The sequence below is a fragment of the Myripristis murdjan genome, chromosome 19 (genome assembly GCF_902150065.1).
Source record: "Myripristis murdjan chromosome 19, fMyrMur1.1, whole genome shotgun sequence".
Lineage (NCBI taxonomy): Eukaryota > Metazoa > Chordata > Actinopteri > Holocentriformes > Holocentridae > Myripristis > Myripristis murdjan.
Genome location: NC_043998.1, coordinates 25,373,433 through 25,395,138, shown reverse-complemented (window position 1 = coordinate 25,395,138; position 21,706 = coordinate 25,373,433). Strand labels below are relative to the sequence as shown.

General features: G+C 42.1%; 1 protein-coding gene across 1 annotated transcript in view; it reads right to left on the bottom strand.

The window, feature by feature from the left end:
- LOC115378258 (glutamate receptor ionotropic, delta-1-like) overlaps positions 1–21,706 on the bottom strand; it is a 520,936-nt gene that overhangs the window by 16,323 nt on the left and 482,907 nt on the right. Inside the window, exons 14-15 of the mRNA XM_030078448.1 lie at positions 18,878–19,073; positions 8,606–8,772 (exon numbers count right to left, since the gene is read on the bottom strand). Coding sequence (XP_029934308.1) covers positions 8,606–8,772; positions 18,878–19,073 — 363 coding nt within the window. The remainder of the gene's footprint in view (positions 1–8,605; positions 8,773–18,877; positions 19,074–21,706) is intronic.

Sequence of the window (21,706 nt, the reverse complement as noted above, 5' to 3'; positions counted from 1 at the left end):
AACGATGGTTGGAGAAGTGGAGATAATGTTTTTTTTTTTTTTTTTTTTTTTGCACAGAACAATCGCTCTGCCCTCCATTTAACACCCGGCCCACATTATTCCTGCGGCCCGTCCCACAGCGCTGTGTTGTGCTGCTGGACGCCCCCCCTCCCGTGCAAAAACTTCATTAAAAACCCTCATCTTTTGTCTCTATTCTAGGCCACGGATTAATCCTGAAATAAACACACGAGCGTCTTCATTAAAAGAGCGAGTGAGCGAGGGAAGAGGAGGGACGGCTGCTGAGGAACCGTCCCGAGCGGGGACGCTGAACCCGGCCATCGCAGCGACCGGGGACGGGAGAGGAAGGAGAGACGGATCACGGCGAGTTCACGCGGCTCAAACCCGGACGAGGACGTCCGAGCGGCGACAAAAACCAGCCCAGCGCTCTCAGGTCACGCCGGTTTGAGAGCTGTGAGGAGTGACTAGGGATGGGCGTATCGATTGTGCGAGAGCCGGAGGAACACACGGAAAATAATGGCAGATCGGTCTTTTTTTTCTTTTTTTTTTTACAAGAAAAGTGCAAGAAAACAACAATAACAGTGAAAACGTGCAAATTTTTGTTCATATTTAATTTATTTCATTCATATTCATGTTATTTATTTTAATTTTAGTTTTATTATGCATTGACTATAATAAATATGGTATAAATGGTCCGTATTTGTCATGTAAGTTGTCTTAAATGTAATAATATTTTGAATGAAAAAAAAATTGCCAATAAGACATTATCAGTATCGGTATCGATGAAAATGCAAGAAAAAGTATCGGTATCATATCGAATCCTAAAAGTGTGGTATCGCCCGTCCCTAGAAGTGACCGCAACATGACTCTTATTTTGAAGTTCCTAAAACGGACACACCATGCTCTCATGCGCTGATATGACAGGATGTTGATGAATATTCATAATCACTGGCATTCGGTGTGGTGGCTAATGACAGAGACAAATGTCAGCTGTGGAGCGAGGGGGGACGTCATCGATCAAGTGACATTATCAACACAACTATCCAACTTTTTTTTTTATTATTATTATTATTCTTCTTATTTCTGACTTCTGTTTATACTCTGTCATTTTTTCCCGCTGCGGCGACGTTGACCTCCTCGCACAAATCAATGAAGCTTCACCTTCAATCTGCTCCGGTCACCCGTCCATTACGACGCGGACGGCGAGCCTTGAGGATCGTGTTTGAGAAATCGATTTATCCCGCCGTGCGGGGCGCAGGGTTCGGGACGGAGATGAAGACCGCGGGCAGCGGGACGGGACGGGGGCGGGTCGGGGGGGTCGCAGGCAGATAAATGCGAGGCTGTGGGAGGTGGAAATGACATTTCGGCGTGGAGTTTTTGCTGCGGGGCCCAGGGCTCCATCCCACGCGCCCGCGGGGGGACACAAACACATCCCACAGAGCCCATTTCCCCTCGGCGAGGCTTATCTGCCGCCGCGCCGCTCTGGTAATAAAGCACCGAGGGCTCAGCGGTGCAGCCGCTAATGCAACACGTTAACATTTCCATTAACGCCGCCGCTGTCGGGTCAAAAGCTCAAAATCATAGCATTTCTTTCCCCTCGCCAGGAAAATTGTGAAGGGAGAGAGGCACGGTCATTTACGCGCCGAGAGCTCGAGGAGCTCAGCGGCATCGAGCGGAGACTCCCGCTGCGAGGAGCACGGAGGAAAAATACTTTTCTTGGAGTTTTATTGAGCCGTGTTCAGGCCGGGCTGACAGGCTGCTGCTTCTCCTTGTGGGTATAAAAGCAGAGCCCTGGCGCTGGATTACAGCTTCCTCGTTAGGGAACGCAGTTTTAGGAGACGTGGACTTCATTCACATTAGTGGCGTCGGTGTTTGTGTCCCTGCGGCTGCGTGGGATGGAGCTCCGGCGTTTCCACCTCCCACAGCCTCACAGAGAAGGAGAACAGAAACACTACAGAGCCACGGAGGGGAGGAGGGGAATATCTCAAGGAAAAAACTCTGAATTTTCAAGACTAAACTCATACATTTACACAAAAAAACTTGGATTTTCTCTGAGATTAAGGTTGTAAATTTATGAGGAAAAAACTCACACGTTTATGAGACAAAACCTGGAGAATTCTGAGATTATAAAGTCAAAGATTTACGAGAAAAATACTGAGAAAAACAGGGATTATCAGCTGTCCTCGCTGAAAGTGAAACCAAAACTGACGTGTGCTGCGGTGCATCCTTCAAAACGATTTTTAAACACAAAACAGTGTGTGTGTGTGTGTGTGTGTGTGTGTGTGTGTGTGTGTTTTCTGGTGTGTGTCGACATCATTCATTTTGGGGGGAGTTAGTGGACCAAACTTGTTGGATGCTGGACACACACACACACACACACACACACACACACACACATGGAGCAGCAGATATCACTATATGTGTAAAAAAAAATCAGAACTATCACTTTAAGTGAGATACAATGTGCGATTAAGGTCCTCATATCCTCATGCATGTGTGTGTGTGTGTGTGTGTGTGTGTTTATTCCAGTGTGTGCATTCCAGATCCATCATCTTGCTGCTGTGAAATTTCCCAGCTCCTAAAACGCCCCCTTCACGACCCCTCAGTCCTACTTTCTGTGCAAACTTTTGTGATTTTTTTTTTTCAAACTCTGCAGGAAAACAGTCACATTATTCACATTTACACCCTGAAGTTGATGGTGTTTGCCTCCTTTTAGCAAAAACCCTGAATTGCGTCTATAGAGCCTTTAAAAAAAAAAAAAAAAACACAACTTAATGTGAGTTAAACAGTCCTGAATGAAGAGCTGCGTTTTTAACGGCGAGTGGTTTTTACCCACCAGCAGCTGGAAAGTCCAAGTTGTGATGACACACACTGACGCCGGCGGCTGTGGGAAATAACAGTAATCTGTGGTGAACCTGCAGCCGACCGGTGAGTAAGGAACGCATGAAGCGCGGCCGAGAGTGGATGTAATAATAATAATAATAATATAAGCCGGCGGAGAGTGGCACAGCCGCGGTTACGATTCAATTTACGCTTGTACCCGTGTCAGAAAATTAGCTCTTGTGCATTAGCCATAATGGATTCTGAAAGTCAGGCCATTTTCACTCATTTAGCAGCCAAATGTGTGTTTCACAAACAGAGTGAGGCCGTGCACGCCGACCGGCTGCCGTGCACGCACCTCTACCTGCCATCTCACCGCTGCAGCTGCAGAGACTTTTATGGAAATGAACCCGACTCATCAGGCTGAATTACAGAGCGAGACGGCTGCACTGTACATTAAAGGAACACGACGCCCAAAAACTGTACGCTCGGTTTGTCTTGTTGTCTTGAATGTGAAATAAAAACAAAACCAAAAAAAAAAAACACACTGAGGGGTTAATCGGCGTTACAAAGTGTGCACAGCATATGGGTTTGTCCCACCCTACTTTTCTTTAAATAAATCAATATAATAATCAATATATATATATCAATATATAAATCAAATAAATAAAATCCGACTCCCATTTCTCCAGGTATTTACACATAGCTTTTGATTTTTTGGCTTCACGGCGTCTCACTCGCCTCGGGCAGGCTCGCACTGCCAGCTGTGGCGTTGTCATGGTGATGTTTTGAATCTCGCGACTATGTTCGAGCGTAATTGGGGTGCTGCCGCGCCGTACCGCCACCTGCCGGGCCGGAGGGGGAATGTGGGAGTTTCCCGGGAAAATCATCTAAACGGGAAGACAGCGGGATGGATGGGTAAAATACCGGAGTTTCCAGGGAAAAACGGGATGGTTGACAGGCACGCACTGAGCACGGTGACACCTCTCTGTGTGATGTGGCTCCAGCAGGACGGCGGAGAAACCAGTTACATGCAATTACATTACAAAATAAATGTAACTGTTATGAGTGACTGAGAGAAAACGTGATAAGATCAGTCAAATCCGAGGAGCATCGAGGGCAGCAGCGTCTCTTCATCCAGACAGACTCAGCCTGGTTTCTGATTGGCTCTCCTGTCTGAAGGAGCACGTGGAGCTCCACATCAAAACCTTTTCATCAAACGTTCAAGACGACCGGACCTGAGAGGATCAAACCAAACATCAGGATGACAGACAGACGGAGCTCCGCCCGGGGGGACGCGTGTCAGAGTCACCGAGGCGTCACCAACATTCACCAACATCAGCTGAAATAGGTGGTTAAGGTGAGGTTAAGATTAGGTTTAGGTTAGGATTAAGTTATGGTTAAAGTTGGGATTAGGTTAGGATTAAGTTATGGTTAAGATTAGGTTTAGGTTAGGATTAAGTTATGGTTAAGGTTAGGATTAGGTTAGGATTAAGTTATGGTTAAGGTTAGGATTAGGTTAGGATTAAGTTATGGTTAAAGTTAGGATTAGGTTAGGATTAAGTTATGGTTAAGATTAGGATTAGGTTAGGATTAAGTTATGGTTAAGGCTAGGATTAGGTTAGGATTAAGTTATGGTTAAGGTTAGGATTAAGTTATGGTTAAGGTTAGGTTTAGGTTAGGATTAAATTATGGTTAAGGTTAGGTTTAGGTTAAGATTAAGTTATGGTTAAAGTTAGGATTAGGTTAGGATTAAGTTATGGTTAAAGTTAGGATTAGGTTAGGATTAAGTTATGGTTAAGGTTAGGATTAGGTTAGGATTAAATTATGGTTAAGGTTAGGATTAGGTTTTGGTCTAAACAGCAGAGACTGAGGCTCATGTCTCTTTTCTTTTCTTTTATTCCTTGTAGTGTATTTATTTATTTTTTAAATTTCTATTCTGTAAGGTTATTTATTTATTTATTTATTTATTTATTAGTATTTATTTAGTTAGTTAGTTAGTTAGTAGTTATTAGTCAGTGTGGGTTCTTGGTCATCCAGGGTTAGGGTTATCCATGTAGATTTGAATCGAGGTCACCTGGACTGTGATTTTTATTTAGTTTTATTTTGTGTTTTTATTTAGTTTTTATTATTTTTATAGTTATGCATAATTTCTTTTTAAGGACAACATAAAGTCACATTCGTACTGCATCGAGTCATCTGCTTCCTCAGTCTCGTCTTCAAAGTTCAAATCTTGTTTTTTCTTTGAACATGGTAAAAATATCTGCCGGTGGGATTAGATAATCTTTCCAGAATTTTTGTCATGTTGGTTTTAGTGCAGCTGGTCTGTTTTATTCTGCCGTGTTTCCACAGGGCTCTGCGTGTTCACACGGTCTCAGCGTCGTGTTTCCTGCTGCTGTTTGGATTGAGAGCCGCCGGACGCCGCTTTAAAATCCCATCCTGACTGACATGAAGGCAAAACTCACTTTTGCCTTTTACTGAATCATCAGCAAACTGAGGGCTTTTCAACTTTTTGTTTTTCCAAACTGATAGATTGATAGATACAGATTTCTAAAGTGAACCTCCTGTGTGTCGCGGGTCAGGTTCATCAGCTGATCTCTCTCTCTCATGTTGCTTTAACATGAACTTCACATAAGTTGTGATGTAACCGAGGCTCATCCCAGCACAGGAAGTGTACCCGGCGTTTCCCGGGAAATGATCGATACGAGGCGGATGAGAACATTTTGAGAAGACAAAGACTGCCGGCTCAAAATTTTGGGGGGAGAAAATCCTCGGCTTATGTGACTAGACGTTGCAAATTCGTTATGTATTAGCGCGGAGATTTAGATGATCTGCATGATTTGGAATTAGCAACGGGATCAATTTGCGATTGCACAAGGAAACAGAGAGAGAGAGAGAGAGAGAGCTTTCCCTGACTTTAAGTTTTTTTAATTATTATTATTTTTTTGTTATCTTAAGCCCAGAGAGAAGCACATAAAACTGAACTGGCAAAAAAAAAAAAAAGTTGTAGATCTGCTTAGCCAAATCAAATAAGGAATTAGCACACCCTCGTCTGTTTACACGCCACACTGTGAGTAATCCCTTTTGCTTCAGAGCGCCGCTGCTTCATAAAAGCTCATTCAGACTGAACTTAATTGACTCGAGTGTCAAGCAGGCGGTTATTGATTTAGCAGTGAGCGGAGGGGCGGCGCGCCTCCAACAACACCACACCACACCACACACTTCTCCAACATGTGTGTTTCCAACTTTCAGCTTTTCATACTTCAGTCAAGGTGGCCCTCGTTTAATTAATTGGCTCACATGAAAAAAAAAAAAAAAAAAACAGCTCCTGGTTTGCATCAGAGGATTGATGATGAACACTTCATGTAAAATAAAGAGGATCAAACGGCCGACGAAAGCCTGCAGCCTTTCATCATGAGCTCAGCCGCCCTCGCCGTGCGCTGTCTCACGGCCGAAGACGAAGTGAGACGCAAAAACAGGCTTTTCCCGCTTGAACGTTTGAACGCCTCAGTTTGAAAGTTAGAGTTTCACCTCCGCGTCCCCCCCCGAGCCACGGACACACTCCAGGATTCATGTTTATGGCTTTTATGGAGCAGAAAAAGTCATTAGGAGGCTAATGGAGGTGTGCATTAAAGCATGTGCAGCGAGGAGACACCCGGTGGTTTTCAAAGTGCGGTCCGGGGACCTCCCAGGGGGCCCTGAGGCTCCTCCCTGGGGTTCTCAGTGAAATGAGAAACAGTTTAATGTCTCTGTGATTTAAAAGACTGAATTCAGATGCTGTGCACAGGCATTTCAATACAAGCGATCTGACACAGCATCAGTGATCTGACCGTGAAATAAATCAGTTTCATCATTATGAACATAAATATAGTTTTTTTGTAATTTTCTAAAAAAAAAAACAAAAACAAAAAAAAAAGTTTTTCTGTTTTTTTTTTTGTTGTTGTTTTTTTTTTTTTTTTTTTTAACTTACCGGCCTATATATATTTTTTTCAGATGTTTTGCTAATGTTCCAGTAATTTTTGCATTTTTTCCCCTAATGTTCAAGTTATTTTTGCATTTTTTTTTTCTAATGTTCCAGTATTTTTTTTTTTTTTTTTTTCAATTTTTTTCCTAAATGTTCAGGTAATTTTTTTTGTCAATTTGCTGACTGATTTTTTTCCCCATGTTTTTGCAAGAAATGAAGTGAATTTGCTCAGGTTTCAAATGCCACAAAAATATGTATGACTTTTTTTTAACTCACCACCGTGAATTTGTTTGGCAAGTGTACCTACACAACCTCAACACAAAACAACAATATTTTATCGTACATCCGAGTCTTGAAGGCAAAATCTCTTCAGATGGAGGTCTGGGGCTTAATGAGAGGCCATATACAATGAACAGATTATGAAAAAGATACATGAAAAAAAATCTGCATTCATCCATATGAAGCGAGGAGAAACTCCCCCGGGTGCCACAGGGCAGAGCAGGTGTGTGTGTGTGTGTGTGTGTGTGTGTGTGTGTGTGTGTGTGTGTGTGTGTGTGTGTGTGTTTTGCTTCCCGGAGAAAAAAAATAACTTCTTTCTGATCACGACAAAGCCTGTCTGCACGCGCTCTGCAGCCACGTAAATCATTTACCCATAATTCATGTTAACCATGCAGCCCGCGAGTCTCTGCGCTCGGCCTTGTTCGGAAACACGCACCTGGACACGGTGCTAACGGTGACCTTGTTCACGTTGTGCTCATGCATGAATTATGAAAACCTTACGTGCCTGTAATGGATGAAATCACAGACAAACGTCGACCGCGTGAACGCAGCTCGTCTTCACAAGTTCACTCTTATTCTAAGAATATACAGCCTCCAAAATCAATACACACTCTGTTTCAGTTTAAAATGTAATCAAATTCATTTTAAAATTAATTAATTAAAGGAGAGGAGTCGTGCTCTTCATGATGTTTTGCAGATAAAACCTGGTTTGTTTGAAGGTTTCAAATCATTTACGATGAAACATGGCATAAAATAATAATCCATGTTTAGTTTTTATGAGTTTTAATGTGAGGTGTCTCATTCTCAATGGAAACTCTTCAGTTATGTGTATTTCTGTGTTTTTTTTTTACTGTGTGGCGCCGTGTGATTTACCACCAGACTCCAGATAAATGGAGGAGAGAAACCTTTAAAGGTGCTACACGCAGCATTTTAACATCAGCACCACCTTCATTTTAGGATAATTTCTGTAAATCAGTCAGGAAATCTGTTGCTTTACGGCACAAAACAGGCAGAGGGCGCCGTTGTGATGGTGGAAGGAATGACTGGCCGATGGGAAAATCTCAGTGTGTTGACTGTCTACAGGGAGGGGTCGGGGTCGGGGTCAGGGTCGGGGTGCAAAAGTACAACAAATTAATTTGACAAGGAAAAGTTGAGGTTTGAAAACACTACATGTGGGTACCTTTAAATCCTCAAAGATAATGTAGAAGAGTGGGTGGAGCTAAAACCGCACACACCTGAGATTTAGCCCCTCCCACTTGATATTTAGCTCCTCCTCCAAGCTTGGCGAATGTGCATTGGTACAAAGAGGTCAAGTTAACTAAAGTAGGAGGCAAAATTCAGCAATAATCATAACCGAATAATAATCCACATTAATAATACGGTCTGCCACAACAACACTGACAAACATGGGAATAAATAAATAAAACAAACAAACAAAAAAACAAATAAAGGGTGTGTGCATGAAGACGTCACATCCTAGAGCCGACAGAGCACAGATTTAATCAAACTATGAAGAGAGCATTTTATTTTGGAGGCGGGGCTTACTTCTGGGAGAAGAGGTCCCGGTAGGGGCTGCCGTGCTGCATGGCGATGCCGTAGCCTTTGCTGCTCATGCTGTTTCCCGTCACGGTGACGGTGCAGTCGTCGTCCGTCAGCGCCGCGTACTCCAGCACCGCCATGTCCCACAGGAAGGCGTACGGACTCTTCTTCGCCTGCAGGGGGACACGGGGAGGGTCAGGTCTCCATGACACGACCTCAGCGTCTTAAACAGTGACATCATCATCCCGCTCTAGTGGCTGTGTGTTCAAATTTCAACCAATCAAACAAACTTTCACAAACCTGTAAACATCCTCTCTCATCCCTTCAAAATAAAAGCGTGTTTCTCTGCCAAACTGAGATCCTGTACTTGTAAGTCATCCTTCCTTTTTGACACTTTGATATTTTCCTTCACTTTCATGTAACGTATGACAGTTTTTACGAGCATGTTTTTCATCCAAACCTCACAGGTTCATGCACTCACACACGCATTTCCTTAAAAAAAAAAAAAAAAAAAAAAAAAAAAAAAGCTCAGAAAACAATTTGAGGCTGCTGTGAGCGAGACGCTGACAGCTGCATTTTCCAGAGTTGCATCACAGCAGCAGCAGCAGGATGGAGACCTGCAGCGTCTGCCACTTTTTATTTCCCACAAGTAAAAAACTTCCAGCCGACTGCTGGAACGCTCGCGGCGGGGTGGGTTAGGCCCCGCCCCCTGTCAATCAAACCCAGACAAACCAAACAAAAAGCTTAGATTTAAATCAGTTTGTTTGTTCCTGGTTTTGGATTTACAGGAACTGTTTTATTTTTTTATTTATCTTTATTTATTTATTTATTTTTTAACAGTTTACAAGAAAAAAGGGTCAGTCATGAGGCCAGATATCACTCCGCCACAGTCCAAACAGTCTGACCAGGACGACATTAACTAGAACCGAACATGGTTCTTCAGAGTGATGCTGCAGGAGAGCCTTTTCAGAACCACGCTGCTTTTAAGGAACCGGTTTTTTTTTGTTTGTTTGTTTGTTTGTTTGTGTAGCCCCAGGCAATTTAATTTGCCTCTAATAATTATTACTCTTAATATAATGGTTATAGTGTTTAAAATATAAATGTGTTGGTAAAGAAAGTAAGTGTTTTTGTTAGATGTTAATATGTACAATGCAAGCTAAACATAAAAGAAAAAAAAAAGTATTATCTTTATTAGTATGTATTGTTGGCGGATATGTAGTGAGAATCTTTTGTTTTGTTTTCTCACATTTGGTTGGATGTTTGAGGTTCTTGTAAACTACACATTGGTTAATTTAATTTGATTTGTGATTTGGTTGGTGGGTTTATCGAGTTGAAGAACTCAGGGAAGCCTTTCTCTTATGTTTGAGGGATAAAAGGGCTGGGTCATTCTCCAAAAACGGTGGAAGTGCTGTCACTTACTTTCGCAGATGCCAAAATACTTTAAGTTGACCTAATAATCACATTCATTATATATGTTTAGTAAATAAAGACTGTCTTTGCATTGATACAAATAGAAAAATATATAAAAATTTAAAAAAATATAAAATAGGAATTTATTTAAAATGCCAAGTTCAAGGAATTGTCTTGTCACTTTCATCATACATGGAAGTGAAGCCTGTAGTTTTAATTTAAAAATACTTTTTTTCATGAATTAAAGCTCATTCACATTTGCATAACAATACATACACTGAATACAACATTGATATGATAAAGAAATAGAAATTATTATTAATAATAATATCAAATAAATATCAGTCACCCAAAATTACGTCATTGGTGTTACTGCTACACAAAGCACTTTTATTTTGAAGTAATGAACTGACCTTGAGGTACTTGCTGGATCAAGAGGCTATTTTGTGCAGTGCAGTGGACACAGGCATAAGGTAAGTCAGATACATCTTACTTTCTTTGTTTTAAATGTCATTTTATCTTAGAATTTTACGTAAAGCTTTTAAGTCTGTCATTGGTGTTACCCATTCCATGGCCCCAGGGGTAAACATTTTATCATAAAAATGTACTACATTGAAGAGTTAAATGATTTAGATATTGACTGAAGGCATGTGGACTGACAAATGGCAACCATTTTGTTCAAATTGTAGTTTTATTCCCAAATTGTCACTGGTGTTACCATCACTGGTGTTACTCTTCTTCCTGGTAACACCAGTGACAGTCCTATAGAAATGAGCTTCAAAAAGACATTACTTGGAGAAAAAAGGTGAATATATTTAAATCTTTGTCTAATTGTTATCATTATTCTTGTTTGCTTTTACTTCAGAGAAAGCAGTGGCATGTTAACCAAGCAAGAGACAGACATCTGATGAGAACAGTACAGGCAGTCTTGACCCCCCCAGTCTTCACCAGAAAGATCACCTCCCCACATCTCAAGGTATACCTTTAAATTGAGAGGTTACAGTGTAGTAGGTATAGTATGTTGTTTCTGATGGCATTTTCGATTGTTTAAAACATGAATTGAAATTTACTGTCTTATTTTTATTGTCTTTGTTTTTGCTAAAGTTAGAATGAGATGAGATTTTTTTTTTAAGCCCCATGGGGTTTTCTCACCTGCACAATCTGTTTCTTTGCTTGTCAAAAGGTTTGGTTTGTTGTTGTCTGCACATAAATAAATAAAAATAATAAATAAATAAATAATGTCTTGTTGAGAAGTCATTGGTGTTATATTGCGTCACTGGTGTTACTACATGTTTTTTTCAGGGGTGTGATATTATAAATGTATTTTTTAAAACTTTCTAGCAATTATTTGTTTGTTGATTCATGATGTAATCATTATTTGATACTTTTGAGTTAGTATCAAACATGTTGTTTGTCAATCCTTTAATTGTTGTTGGTTTGACAGAAAACAAAACTGTGGTGCAAATCAAATGTGTTCCTTCACGGTTGTTTAAATGTGCAATATCATCGTAAAAAAACAAGATAATCAAATATGTTTCATGGTCTTATCACTCTATTAATATGCCTTTAACTAAATATTCAGGCTGTGTTGAGAAAAAATATTTTTATAAACATTTAATGTTGCTTACATTACTGGTAACACCAATGACAAAAACACGACACACTAATTCTTTAGTTAAATGTATAAAAATAATAAAAATACTTTAAGCTTGACTTGTTGTGGATTCATGAAGTTAAGAAGTTAGGTATTGCTGTTAAAGTTGTTTTAGGGGTGTAAAAAGGAATGCATTTCAGCAGATTTGTGTCACCCAGATTCCACCTTTTCTGGAGAATGACCCGGCTACATTTGTTTTGCAATAAAACCGTTTTAACAACAAAAACATGGGGACCGAGGTAAATTCTCATTTTTCAAGACAAGGAAAAATAAAGAGGAGTCAGCTAGAACCGAAAATACGTTCTTCACAGTGGAGCTGTGTGGAGAACCATTTCCGATTCCACAATAAACCTCTCCAGGACGGAACGAGAGTTTGAAAGATTAAAGTTGAACATTTACGACAAAAAGATCAAATATATGAGGAAAAATAGTTTCTTTTTTTTTTTTGTCCAAGGCTCCACACGTGTTGAGGGTTTTTCCCAGAAGGAGCCTCAAAGTCCGATCTGAAAACATTCTTGTAATAAAGGAGGTTGATTAAGTATATATATATATTTTTCTTTAATTTAAAAAGCTGTTAGACTGGGGCAACAATTTCTCTTATACACATTTTCTGGACGGTCAAATTGACCCCGACTGATAAAACGTGAGTAAATCTGAGGGCAGAGCGGGGGGGTTTAGCCGGCGACTCGACCGGTCAGCGGCTGCTCGGCTGGTCCAGACTCAGACAGATTAATGTGATCCGGAGCGGCCGGCGGACAGCAGCGGCTGACGGAGACGGCTAACGAGACAGCAGAGGGAGACAGGCCTCCACTTATTTTGATGTCCGGCGGCGGCCGAGCTTGTTATTCGGCTCCCGGGGGGATAAATCGGCGCTCGGCTTGACACCAAAGCGGCTCGAGCACATCATCGAACGCGGAACACACACACACCTTCTGAGCTCTTGGAGGGGTTTTATCAGCGCGCCGCCGCGTCCTTCTCCTCGTTCGGTAACAGCCCGATGACGAACGGCGCGCGTGTCGTCAACTTTCCACCCCGCGAGCCGCGTCTCGATTGACCTGATATGGTTCGACGGACGGATAGTGATTGAGAAAAATAGGAGAAAAGTGCCTCCGTCGCCGGTGAGCATGGACACTAATGGTCCGAGACGAGAGAAAGTTGGGGAAATGATGTTCCTAACAGCGCGCTGCAACAGGATTACACTTGTAAGCAACAAATAATGATGAAATTTCTTGTATTTTGACGGCTTGCAGTTGCCAAATAATGCACACACACACACCTATGTAACAGTTTATATAAACTCAAACTATAATTTAAGAAACACAGACTAAAACAGAAATATATTTTTGTGCTGCAGTGCTGACGCCCCCGCGCCCCCGAGGGTCTCGGTTGTGGGCGTTCTCGGTTCTTGGTGGATATTCATTATTTAAAGTAAAGCGCCCTCTAGTGGTCGTGTCAGTAACAACAGTGTGGTGTGTCAGAAAGTGAGGTGGTGTGTCGTAGTTTAACAAATCCACTTTGGGGGGGAGGAAGGTCAAGGTTCAGGTTAGGAGGACCCAGAAACGAGCTCCAGGCTCCGGTCCTCAGGCTGGACGTCCCATCCACGCCTCTACAACGCCCCCTCCTCATTTCCATCTCAATCTTCACCGAGTCATGACAGCAGCCACCGGTGGATTAAATAAGAGCCGTTGTATAATGACTGACTAATAAAAATTAAAACATGAGATCCTGGGTTAGAGTATTAAAACCATTTCTGCATGTCTATTAAACACTTCTATAACGATTTTAATAATAAAAATTGTTTTAATTCAAAGACTCTAAATTTCAGCAGACTTTTAAAGTGAAGACATTTTAAAGTGAAGCGCCCTCTAGTGGTCGAGTAAATAACAACAGTGACGTGACGTGTCGTAGTTTAACAAAACTTCACTTCAACCTGCAAAACCAGATGTTGATGCCCATGTGAGGCGAGTCCGGTGTTCGTTTCCAGGTGTTTCTTTGTCACCATGACAACAAAGGTCCTCTAACCTTAACCTCAACCTTGCCTCCTAACCCTAACCGAGTGTTTTTGCTGCCTAAACTGAGCCAAACTGCGACTGTTTTGCCGCATGTGCACTGCGGCCTGCGGCATATCTCCTGCTGCAGGTAGGGGGCGCTAATTTAGGAAACACCCCTGTGGGTCGAATCAGAGGGTAGGAGCAAACGATCTGTGCGGTCGTATTGGGTTGGAGGACATTTGCACTTTGACTAGAAAAGTATTGTCTTTTTATTTGATATTTAATTTTATACTTTCACAGTTTGGAGAGGAGGAAGCGGTATTTCAAAATAAAGGCGTCAGCGAACACGGCCTCTCCACCAAACATGAAATAAAAACGATGACTCATTCCACTTTGTTTTGAATCGAGAGCCAAAACAAAGTCATACGGTGGAATTTGGCTCAGAGCGCCTTGCTCAAGGGCACTTCAATAATGCAGCCAGACAGGGGAAACATTCACCTCTAAAATAAAAATTAAAAAAAAAAAAAAAAAAAAAAAAAAAAAAGGCCCGTACTTTTGTTCTGGTTTTGTGCTGACAGTCAGAGAGCTGGCGCCGCTGAAATGTCGGCGGTGTCGTAAGTCTTCACGTGCAGAGCGGGCGCAGCTAATAACACACACACACACACACACACTCACACACACACACACACTGGGTTTGTCCATGTATGTATGCAGGAGTGTGTGTGTGTGTGTGTGTGAGTGCAGGAGGATGTGGGTGTTTTGCCGGTGTCAGCAGAGCTGCCAGCAGCAGCATCTGCCTCGCTCGCTCCAACCTGTTCGCTGTCACTCGTAATTGTTCGGGCGTGCGAGGACAAAGTGTTTGCACGCTCTCTCTCTCTCTCTCTCTCCACCTCTTACTCATCCCCCCCGTCTCACTCCCTCCTCGACCTTGTATAATAAGCAGAGAGACAAAAGTCCTCAAATCCTTTCATGCTGTCACAACCTAATTACCACGTCAGCTCTCTTTGATGCTCTGCTTTGATTCCACCTAACAGCTCGCTCTCTGCTCGCTCTCTGCTCGCCTTTTTGTGTTCGTCTCCGATCACCTCGCTGAGAGTTTTCTCCAGGTAACGCCGAGAGACAAAGCCTGGGATTGTTTGCGGGGCCGTCTGACGGGCCGTCTGCCGGGACGCTGGGAAGACGAAGGCGAGCGCTCGATAAAAAGAGGACAAAGCGGAGAGAGAGAGGCCAGAGGAAGTGGATGTAAAGCTCTGACCCAGATTCGCTTTGTGCAGGATCACCAAAATGACAAAATCAGAGCGCCGTGCTGCTGGTGATTAATACTCCGCAAAAACCTCCACGTTCATAAGTTTAGACGCATCTTTAGTAATAAAAAAAAAATGTTTTTCTTCAAACAAATGGAAGAAAATGATCAATCAAGTGTCATTTTCCTGATCCTAGTGGGCTGATCTGCCTTTTTCTGCCTTGGATGAACAGATTTATTAAAAAAAAAAAAAAAAAAAATCCTCAAACAAGTGAAACTATATTAGAAAGAAATGGGATTATCTCATCCCACTCCACTGACAGATTTTTTTTTTTTTACCTCGTCTGAAGAAAAACGAGGTCTGAACACTGAAGATGAGCCTAAAAGACGCTTTTGTGCAAAAATCTAACCAACACGTTTGTATCCATGGAGACGAACTGTCCATTTTTTTCATGAATATGGAAGAACATGAATGTGCCTTTTCATGCATAAGGACCCAAACTGAATTTGTGTCCATGAACACGAATTTTCCTTTACAAGAAAAGGCTAAAGCCACTAAAACCAGAGGAGGCTAACAGCTAAAGGCTCATTTATGCCGAACGTAAAGTGCATGTACAGATTTGGACGGAGCCTTCTGTCCGTACGCTGCCTTCATTTCCTCCGTATTTCTGCAGGATTTCAGGAAGTTTATGGATATGGATGAGATGGAGTGGCACCACCGGAAATCGTGGAGGCAGAGCAGCCGACTATCATCGAGACACGAAGAAGAAATTTTAAGAAATGATGAGTTTAATGACCTCTCTGACCGCCATCCTCCTGTGGCGATGCGTTTAATGTCCTCACAGACCGCCGTCCTCCTGCGACGATACGTTTAAAGACCTCACAGACCGCCGTCCTCCTGCAGCGATGCGTTTAAGGACCTCACAGACCGCCGTCCTCCTGCGATGATGCGTTTAAGGACCTCACAGACCGCCGTCCTCCTGCGATGATGCGTTTAAAGACCTTACACACTGCCATCCTCCTACAAAGATGCATTTAAGGACCTCACAGACCACCATCCTCCTGTAGCGATGCATTTAAAGACTTCACAGACCACCATCCTCCTGTAGTGATGCATTTAAAGACCTCACAGACCACCATCCTCCTGTAGAGATGCATTTAAAGACCTCACAGACTGCCATCCTCCTGAGACGATGCGTTTAATGACCTCTCAGACCACCATCCTCCTGTAGCGATGCATTTAAAGACTTCACAGACCACCATCCTCCTGTAGTGATGCATTTAAAGACCTCACAGACCACCATCCTCCTGTAGTGATGCATTTAAAGACCTCACAGAATACCATCCTCCTGAGACGATGCGTTTAAAGACCTCACAGACTGCTATCCTCCTGTGGCGATGCATTTAAAGACCTCACAGACCACCATCCTCCTGTAGTGATGCGTTTAAAGACCTCACAGACCACCGTCCTCCTGTGGCGATGCGTTTACATTGATTGAAAGTGACATGGCATTTATTTTCCTACATAAAGGGAGCATAAATGAGCTGTGAGTAATGTTTTTTTTTTTTTTTTTTTTAAATTACACTAATGATCAGAGCATTTTTCATATACAAACAAATGTCCCAAGGTCACATTGTTTTGAAGGAATTAGAAACCCTGACTCACGCCTCCCATCGATGATTAAATGATTATTTTTCATCCGGCAGCGCTGAAACTACTAACAAACGACAACAGGACTTCCGCGGCTCGTTCCCGGTAAATCAAACACCACTTGAATGCAGCGCGAGCGAGAGAGAGCCCTGCGGGTGTAGAGGGGCGTTCAGGTGCAGCCCGGGTGAATCCGTCCTCCGGCTGAGGCTGTTTGCCTGCACGGCGCTCCTTTCTGGGGCTTGTTTGCAGCTCATCTGCATAAATCTCCCGCTTGGAGCCCGAGCAGCAGAGGGACTAAAACAAAAAAATGCCAAAGTCTTTTTTTTTTTGGTTGGTTTTTTTTTTTACCTCTCTGGGTCTCCGGCAGCGAGTGGGAGGACTGGGGCGAGTGGCGAGGCGCTGGGCTGGAGAGGCGCGGGGCAAATCGCAAATAAAACCAATTAAAGTGTGAGCGAGCGTTGCTGGTTTTTTTGGGGAGAGAAAAACCTCACAGAGAGCGGCGGGGTGTGTGTGTGTGTGTGTGTGTGTGTGTGTGTGTGGCGGGGTGCTTATCATGCAAATGGCTGAATAATGGATGCGCTCAGAGCCGATTTGTCTCCGATGCTAATTTGTCATTGGCTTTTTGGGAGATCTACGAGCGTAATAATATACAGCTCCAAAACACACTCACTCTTCAGACACACACACAAAAAAAAAAATCCTCGCAAAACAAAAAACAAAACAAAACAAAACAAAACAAAACAGCGACATTGTCTGACTAATTGGCGCACGGCATTGTTGGAACCGCAGCCGCAATTAAGTAATGGGTAAACAGAGGCGCGTGTTTTGCCTTCTGTGAATAAAAATAATGAAAAAAAAAAAAAAAAAAATAGAGTGTATGTACATCATGGCTGTCTGGAACAATTACTGACAACACAGCTGCTTCAGCGAGAGTGTGTGTGTGTGTGTGTGTGTGCACTCCAATATACACTCCAAACGTAGTGGCGGCCACGAGAGCGCTGAAGTGAGCACACGAACGCACCGTCTGTCTCGCACAACGACACCGCCGGCAGCCAGAAGCTCATGAAAATCAAAGTGTGGAGAGAACACACACACACACACACACACACACACACACACACACACTTTGCTAATCAGATTTGTCAGCAGAGTCATTGAAACACACGCGCCCGGGCCGCTACCCGAGGATTTCTGCTGGAAAATAAAGGCCGGCGCCAAACGAAGAAGAGGATTATTACGCGTTGAGGTTCGATGTTGTGATTTATTGTCGTTTCTGCTGCTTGGATGCTCGTCTGGTTTGCGGCTGTGAAGTTTCCTGAGGCTGGGATGATCCTCGAGGTCACTGCAGGTCATTTCACACAGAGACGTCCAGTTTGAAAAAGCAACAACCCAACAGATTCCTCAGGACTTCTAGCTTCATAAATCTTTACTTAAAAAAAGAATTGTGATACTTAATTGATTTTTTTTTTTTTTTTTTTTTTTGGCCACAATAACCACTGAACGTAATGTTATCGCTACGAGTGCATAAACTTTTACCCTCCTATTATGTTTGGGGTCAGTTTGACATCATTTTTTTTTTTTTTTTTTTGCTTCATATTTAATGAATTTTCCTAATGTAATGGCTTCTACCGGGTAAACATGAAATTCACATGATGATATATTTTCAATGTCCTGTAACGCATCGGTTGTAAATAACTAAAATCTGTACTTAGAAATAATATAAAGCCTTTAAAAACACCAAAAATTGAAAATGTTTTATTTAAAGGGCTATTTAGGTCGTCAACACAGAAACATAAAGTACCTGACACATAAACTTTAATAACAATTTTAGTTATGATAATTTTGTGGAGGTTTAAACTGCTGAGGTCAAATTGAGCCCAAACATAAAAGATGTTAGTAAATTTGACCATAACAGGAGGGTTAAATAACATATACAACTAATGATTATTAACCCTTTGGATTTTTTTTTTTTTTTTTTTTTTTTTTTTATTACCTGGTTAATCGTTTTGTCTATAAAGAGTCAAAAATCATGAGAAATCCCTTTCATAAGTCAACAGAGGTCAAATATGATTTCAAATTGGGCCTTAATTCTTACCACCAATCCAAAAAAAACATTTACTAGTCGGCAGGTGTTTGGTGTCTTTACTTGATAAATGACTAAAACTCAATGATCAAAATCAATTTATTTGTTTATTGAAGGGAAAATCGATTAACTAACTGACTACTACTAAAATGAATTATTCTGGCTGAGAGAGTGTTACTTTCACTGGTCAGGTGTTGTCTGGGACGTCGGTCACACACACACACACACACACACTCGGCCGCCCACCTTGCGGATGCCCTCGGACGGGCTGGACACGGAGTAGTCCATGCCGTTGTTCTTGCTGATGGTCCTCCACAGCTCGGCGTACGTGCTGTCCTGCTCCAGCGGGTTGGTGCCTTTGTTCCTGAAGTAGTCGTAGACCGCCGAGTCCCTCACCGTGCCGTAGTCCACCTCGATCTGCCGGGACAGGTCCTGGAAGGAGCTGCCAGAGACGGGACAGGGGCTTATTCTCTCGCACTCCAAAAAAATGTACACTTAACCCCCTACCAGGTGTGAAGCCGTTCCTAAATCAGCGAATACAAAGTCTGCAGAGGCTCTGAATTCATGATCTGAATGATTCACATGCATTCTCTGCAATTTCTTTTTCTTTTCATGTATGCACATCAGAATTTGATCAATAAATACGTGTTTAAAAAAAACAGAGTGCTTCCTTTTTGATGTGTTTCCAATGAAGTTTTCGTGATGCGTTCGATGTCAGGAGGAATTTGCAGCTTAAACGACCCTACAGGCTGGTAAAACACCATGTGACCTCGTGTGAGCAAAGCACACGGGTTGGACGCAGAGGCACTTAAACGCAGCGTGTCAGCAAGTTCACACACGAGGGTGTATTTCTATTCATGTCACAGGGTATGTTGCTGTATTTAACGTTTTTTTTTTTTTTTTTTTTTCACGGTGGAAACTCGACGTGTTAATGTCCCATTTCACCCGAAGGCAGCATCACACACAGTCGCGGACCCTGGCGCCACTGAACAAACACAGGACTGTAGTTTGACTGACAGCCTGGATTTACTTTCATTTCTCTGATTTACTGAGCCATTTTCATCCTATAAAGTTTTATATATCGTTATACTACATATACAAAAACTCTACTTTGTTGCATTTATGAAATTATAGCACGACAACAGAGGAAACTGCCGACATTTTATAGCTAATTTTATCTGTTCTAACAAAGGAAATCACCAAACTCTCATGAGGAGGAGAAAAACCTGCAGTCCTGTGGAAAATGAATAAAATAAGAGTTGCACATTTTGAAATAAATAAAACACATAGCTTCAAAGAGTGAACATAAAAAAATAAGCCGGTTTGTGTTTAATTACGACAGCACTTATCGATCAGACAGGTGAGCCGGCACATCAATCATATATTTGTTTTGGTTTTTCAGAACTGAAAGGAAATTAAATATTATTTATTTATTGTTTAAAAATATGTGTATAAGATATTGTTTATTTACACGTGTATTTGATTTGTGCAAGTTGAAAATGACCGAAATAAATTCACTAAAAAAAAAAAAAAAAAAAAAAATCTGCCCATGTGGGATTAAACTCTGTATTTTCTTCAGACTTTACTTTTTTGGATTAAAACAGGACTCGCTGGCCGGGGCCAAAACGTCCAAACGTCCAAAACGTGCAGATGCGCCCCCTGCAGGGAAAGGCGTTGGACGTAGCAGGACGAGATGAAACAATAAGACATTTTTTTTAAATTATTATTATTTCAGTGTCACAGTAGGATAAGAAATGTGTCCACTGTGCAAAAAATATTAAATTAAAAGTGGCTGTTGTTTATGTCCATGTTATTTTTCTGTCAAAGCTGCAGAGGAGCCGCCGAGCCGCTGGAAGGTTTCGGTCCCGGAGTCAAACTCTCGTCGTCATGCCCGTCAGACGACTTCCTGTTTGGGCCGCCGCCCTGCTGGAAGCTCGCTGCTCGCTTCTGCTTCTTCACGAGGCCGAGCCGCCTTCCTTCCCTCAACAGGAAATTAGTTCACCGCTTCCTTAACGCTGATCACCCAAACAGGAAGTAATCATAATCAAGACGCGCCATCTCGCATGCTAATTAGTGTGTGTGTGTGTGTGTGTGTGTGTGTGTGTGTGTGTGTGCATGTGTGTGCGGTTTTAATCTTCAGCCTGAGAGGCGGACGGGAGGCCAGGGAGCTCGGCTGCCTGCTTCTTGAACATTTTCCACGTCTGAACTCGGGTTCTTGGCTGGATTTTGGTCAGAATAATCTTCACTGATTGGCTGAGGGCTTAAACGGTTACACTTTATTATAATTATTATTATTATTATAATTATTTAACGCCACCTCCTCCATTAGCATTCATAAAGAGCGTATAAAAAGTCAACAAAAGCTTTTTAATGCGACGTGCTATCACTTTACCACCACTCCTCAGAGCCGGCGGAGGGATACAGAGACAAAGTAGTTCCACCGGTTTGGAAGCAACAGCTCTGGAAAAGAGCGCGGGTAATGAATCCAAACAAACGTGTGTTGTTGTGCATCCCTAACAAACAAACAAACAAAAAAAATTTCAGCTGTAAATGGTTTGGTTTGCTGCTCCACATCCACTTCAGTCATCCTGGAGGAGAACGAGGATCCGTCACACTCGTGTGGAGGAACAAACATCACTAGAAGCCCAACTATCACGTTACAGAACTGAGAAACAATATTTTTCAATACTTTTGTTGACGTCTGAAGTATGACGGCATATTAAGGCCACAGAATGGTGAAAAAAATTACAGAGCAGAGGGGGGGGGGGTTGATAATCTGAGAAAAATACTGAAATTATTACTGAAATTACATTAGTAAATTTATAAGAAAAACATGAGTATTCTCTGAGATTAAAACGATAAATTTATGAGGAAAAACCCTTAAAAGAAACAGTTCCTTAAATTAACTGTGTTCTGAAAGGTACGACGGTGTATTAGGGCCACTGTAAGGAGGGGGAAAAAGTGTGGCTAATATTCTGAGAAAACTCAAAATTTATGAGAAACAAACCCTAAAAATCCTGAGATTGTGAAGCTGCAAGTTTGTGAGAAAAAAGTCACAAGTTCTGAGATTAAACT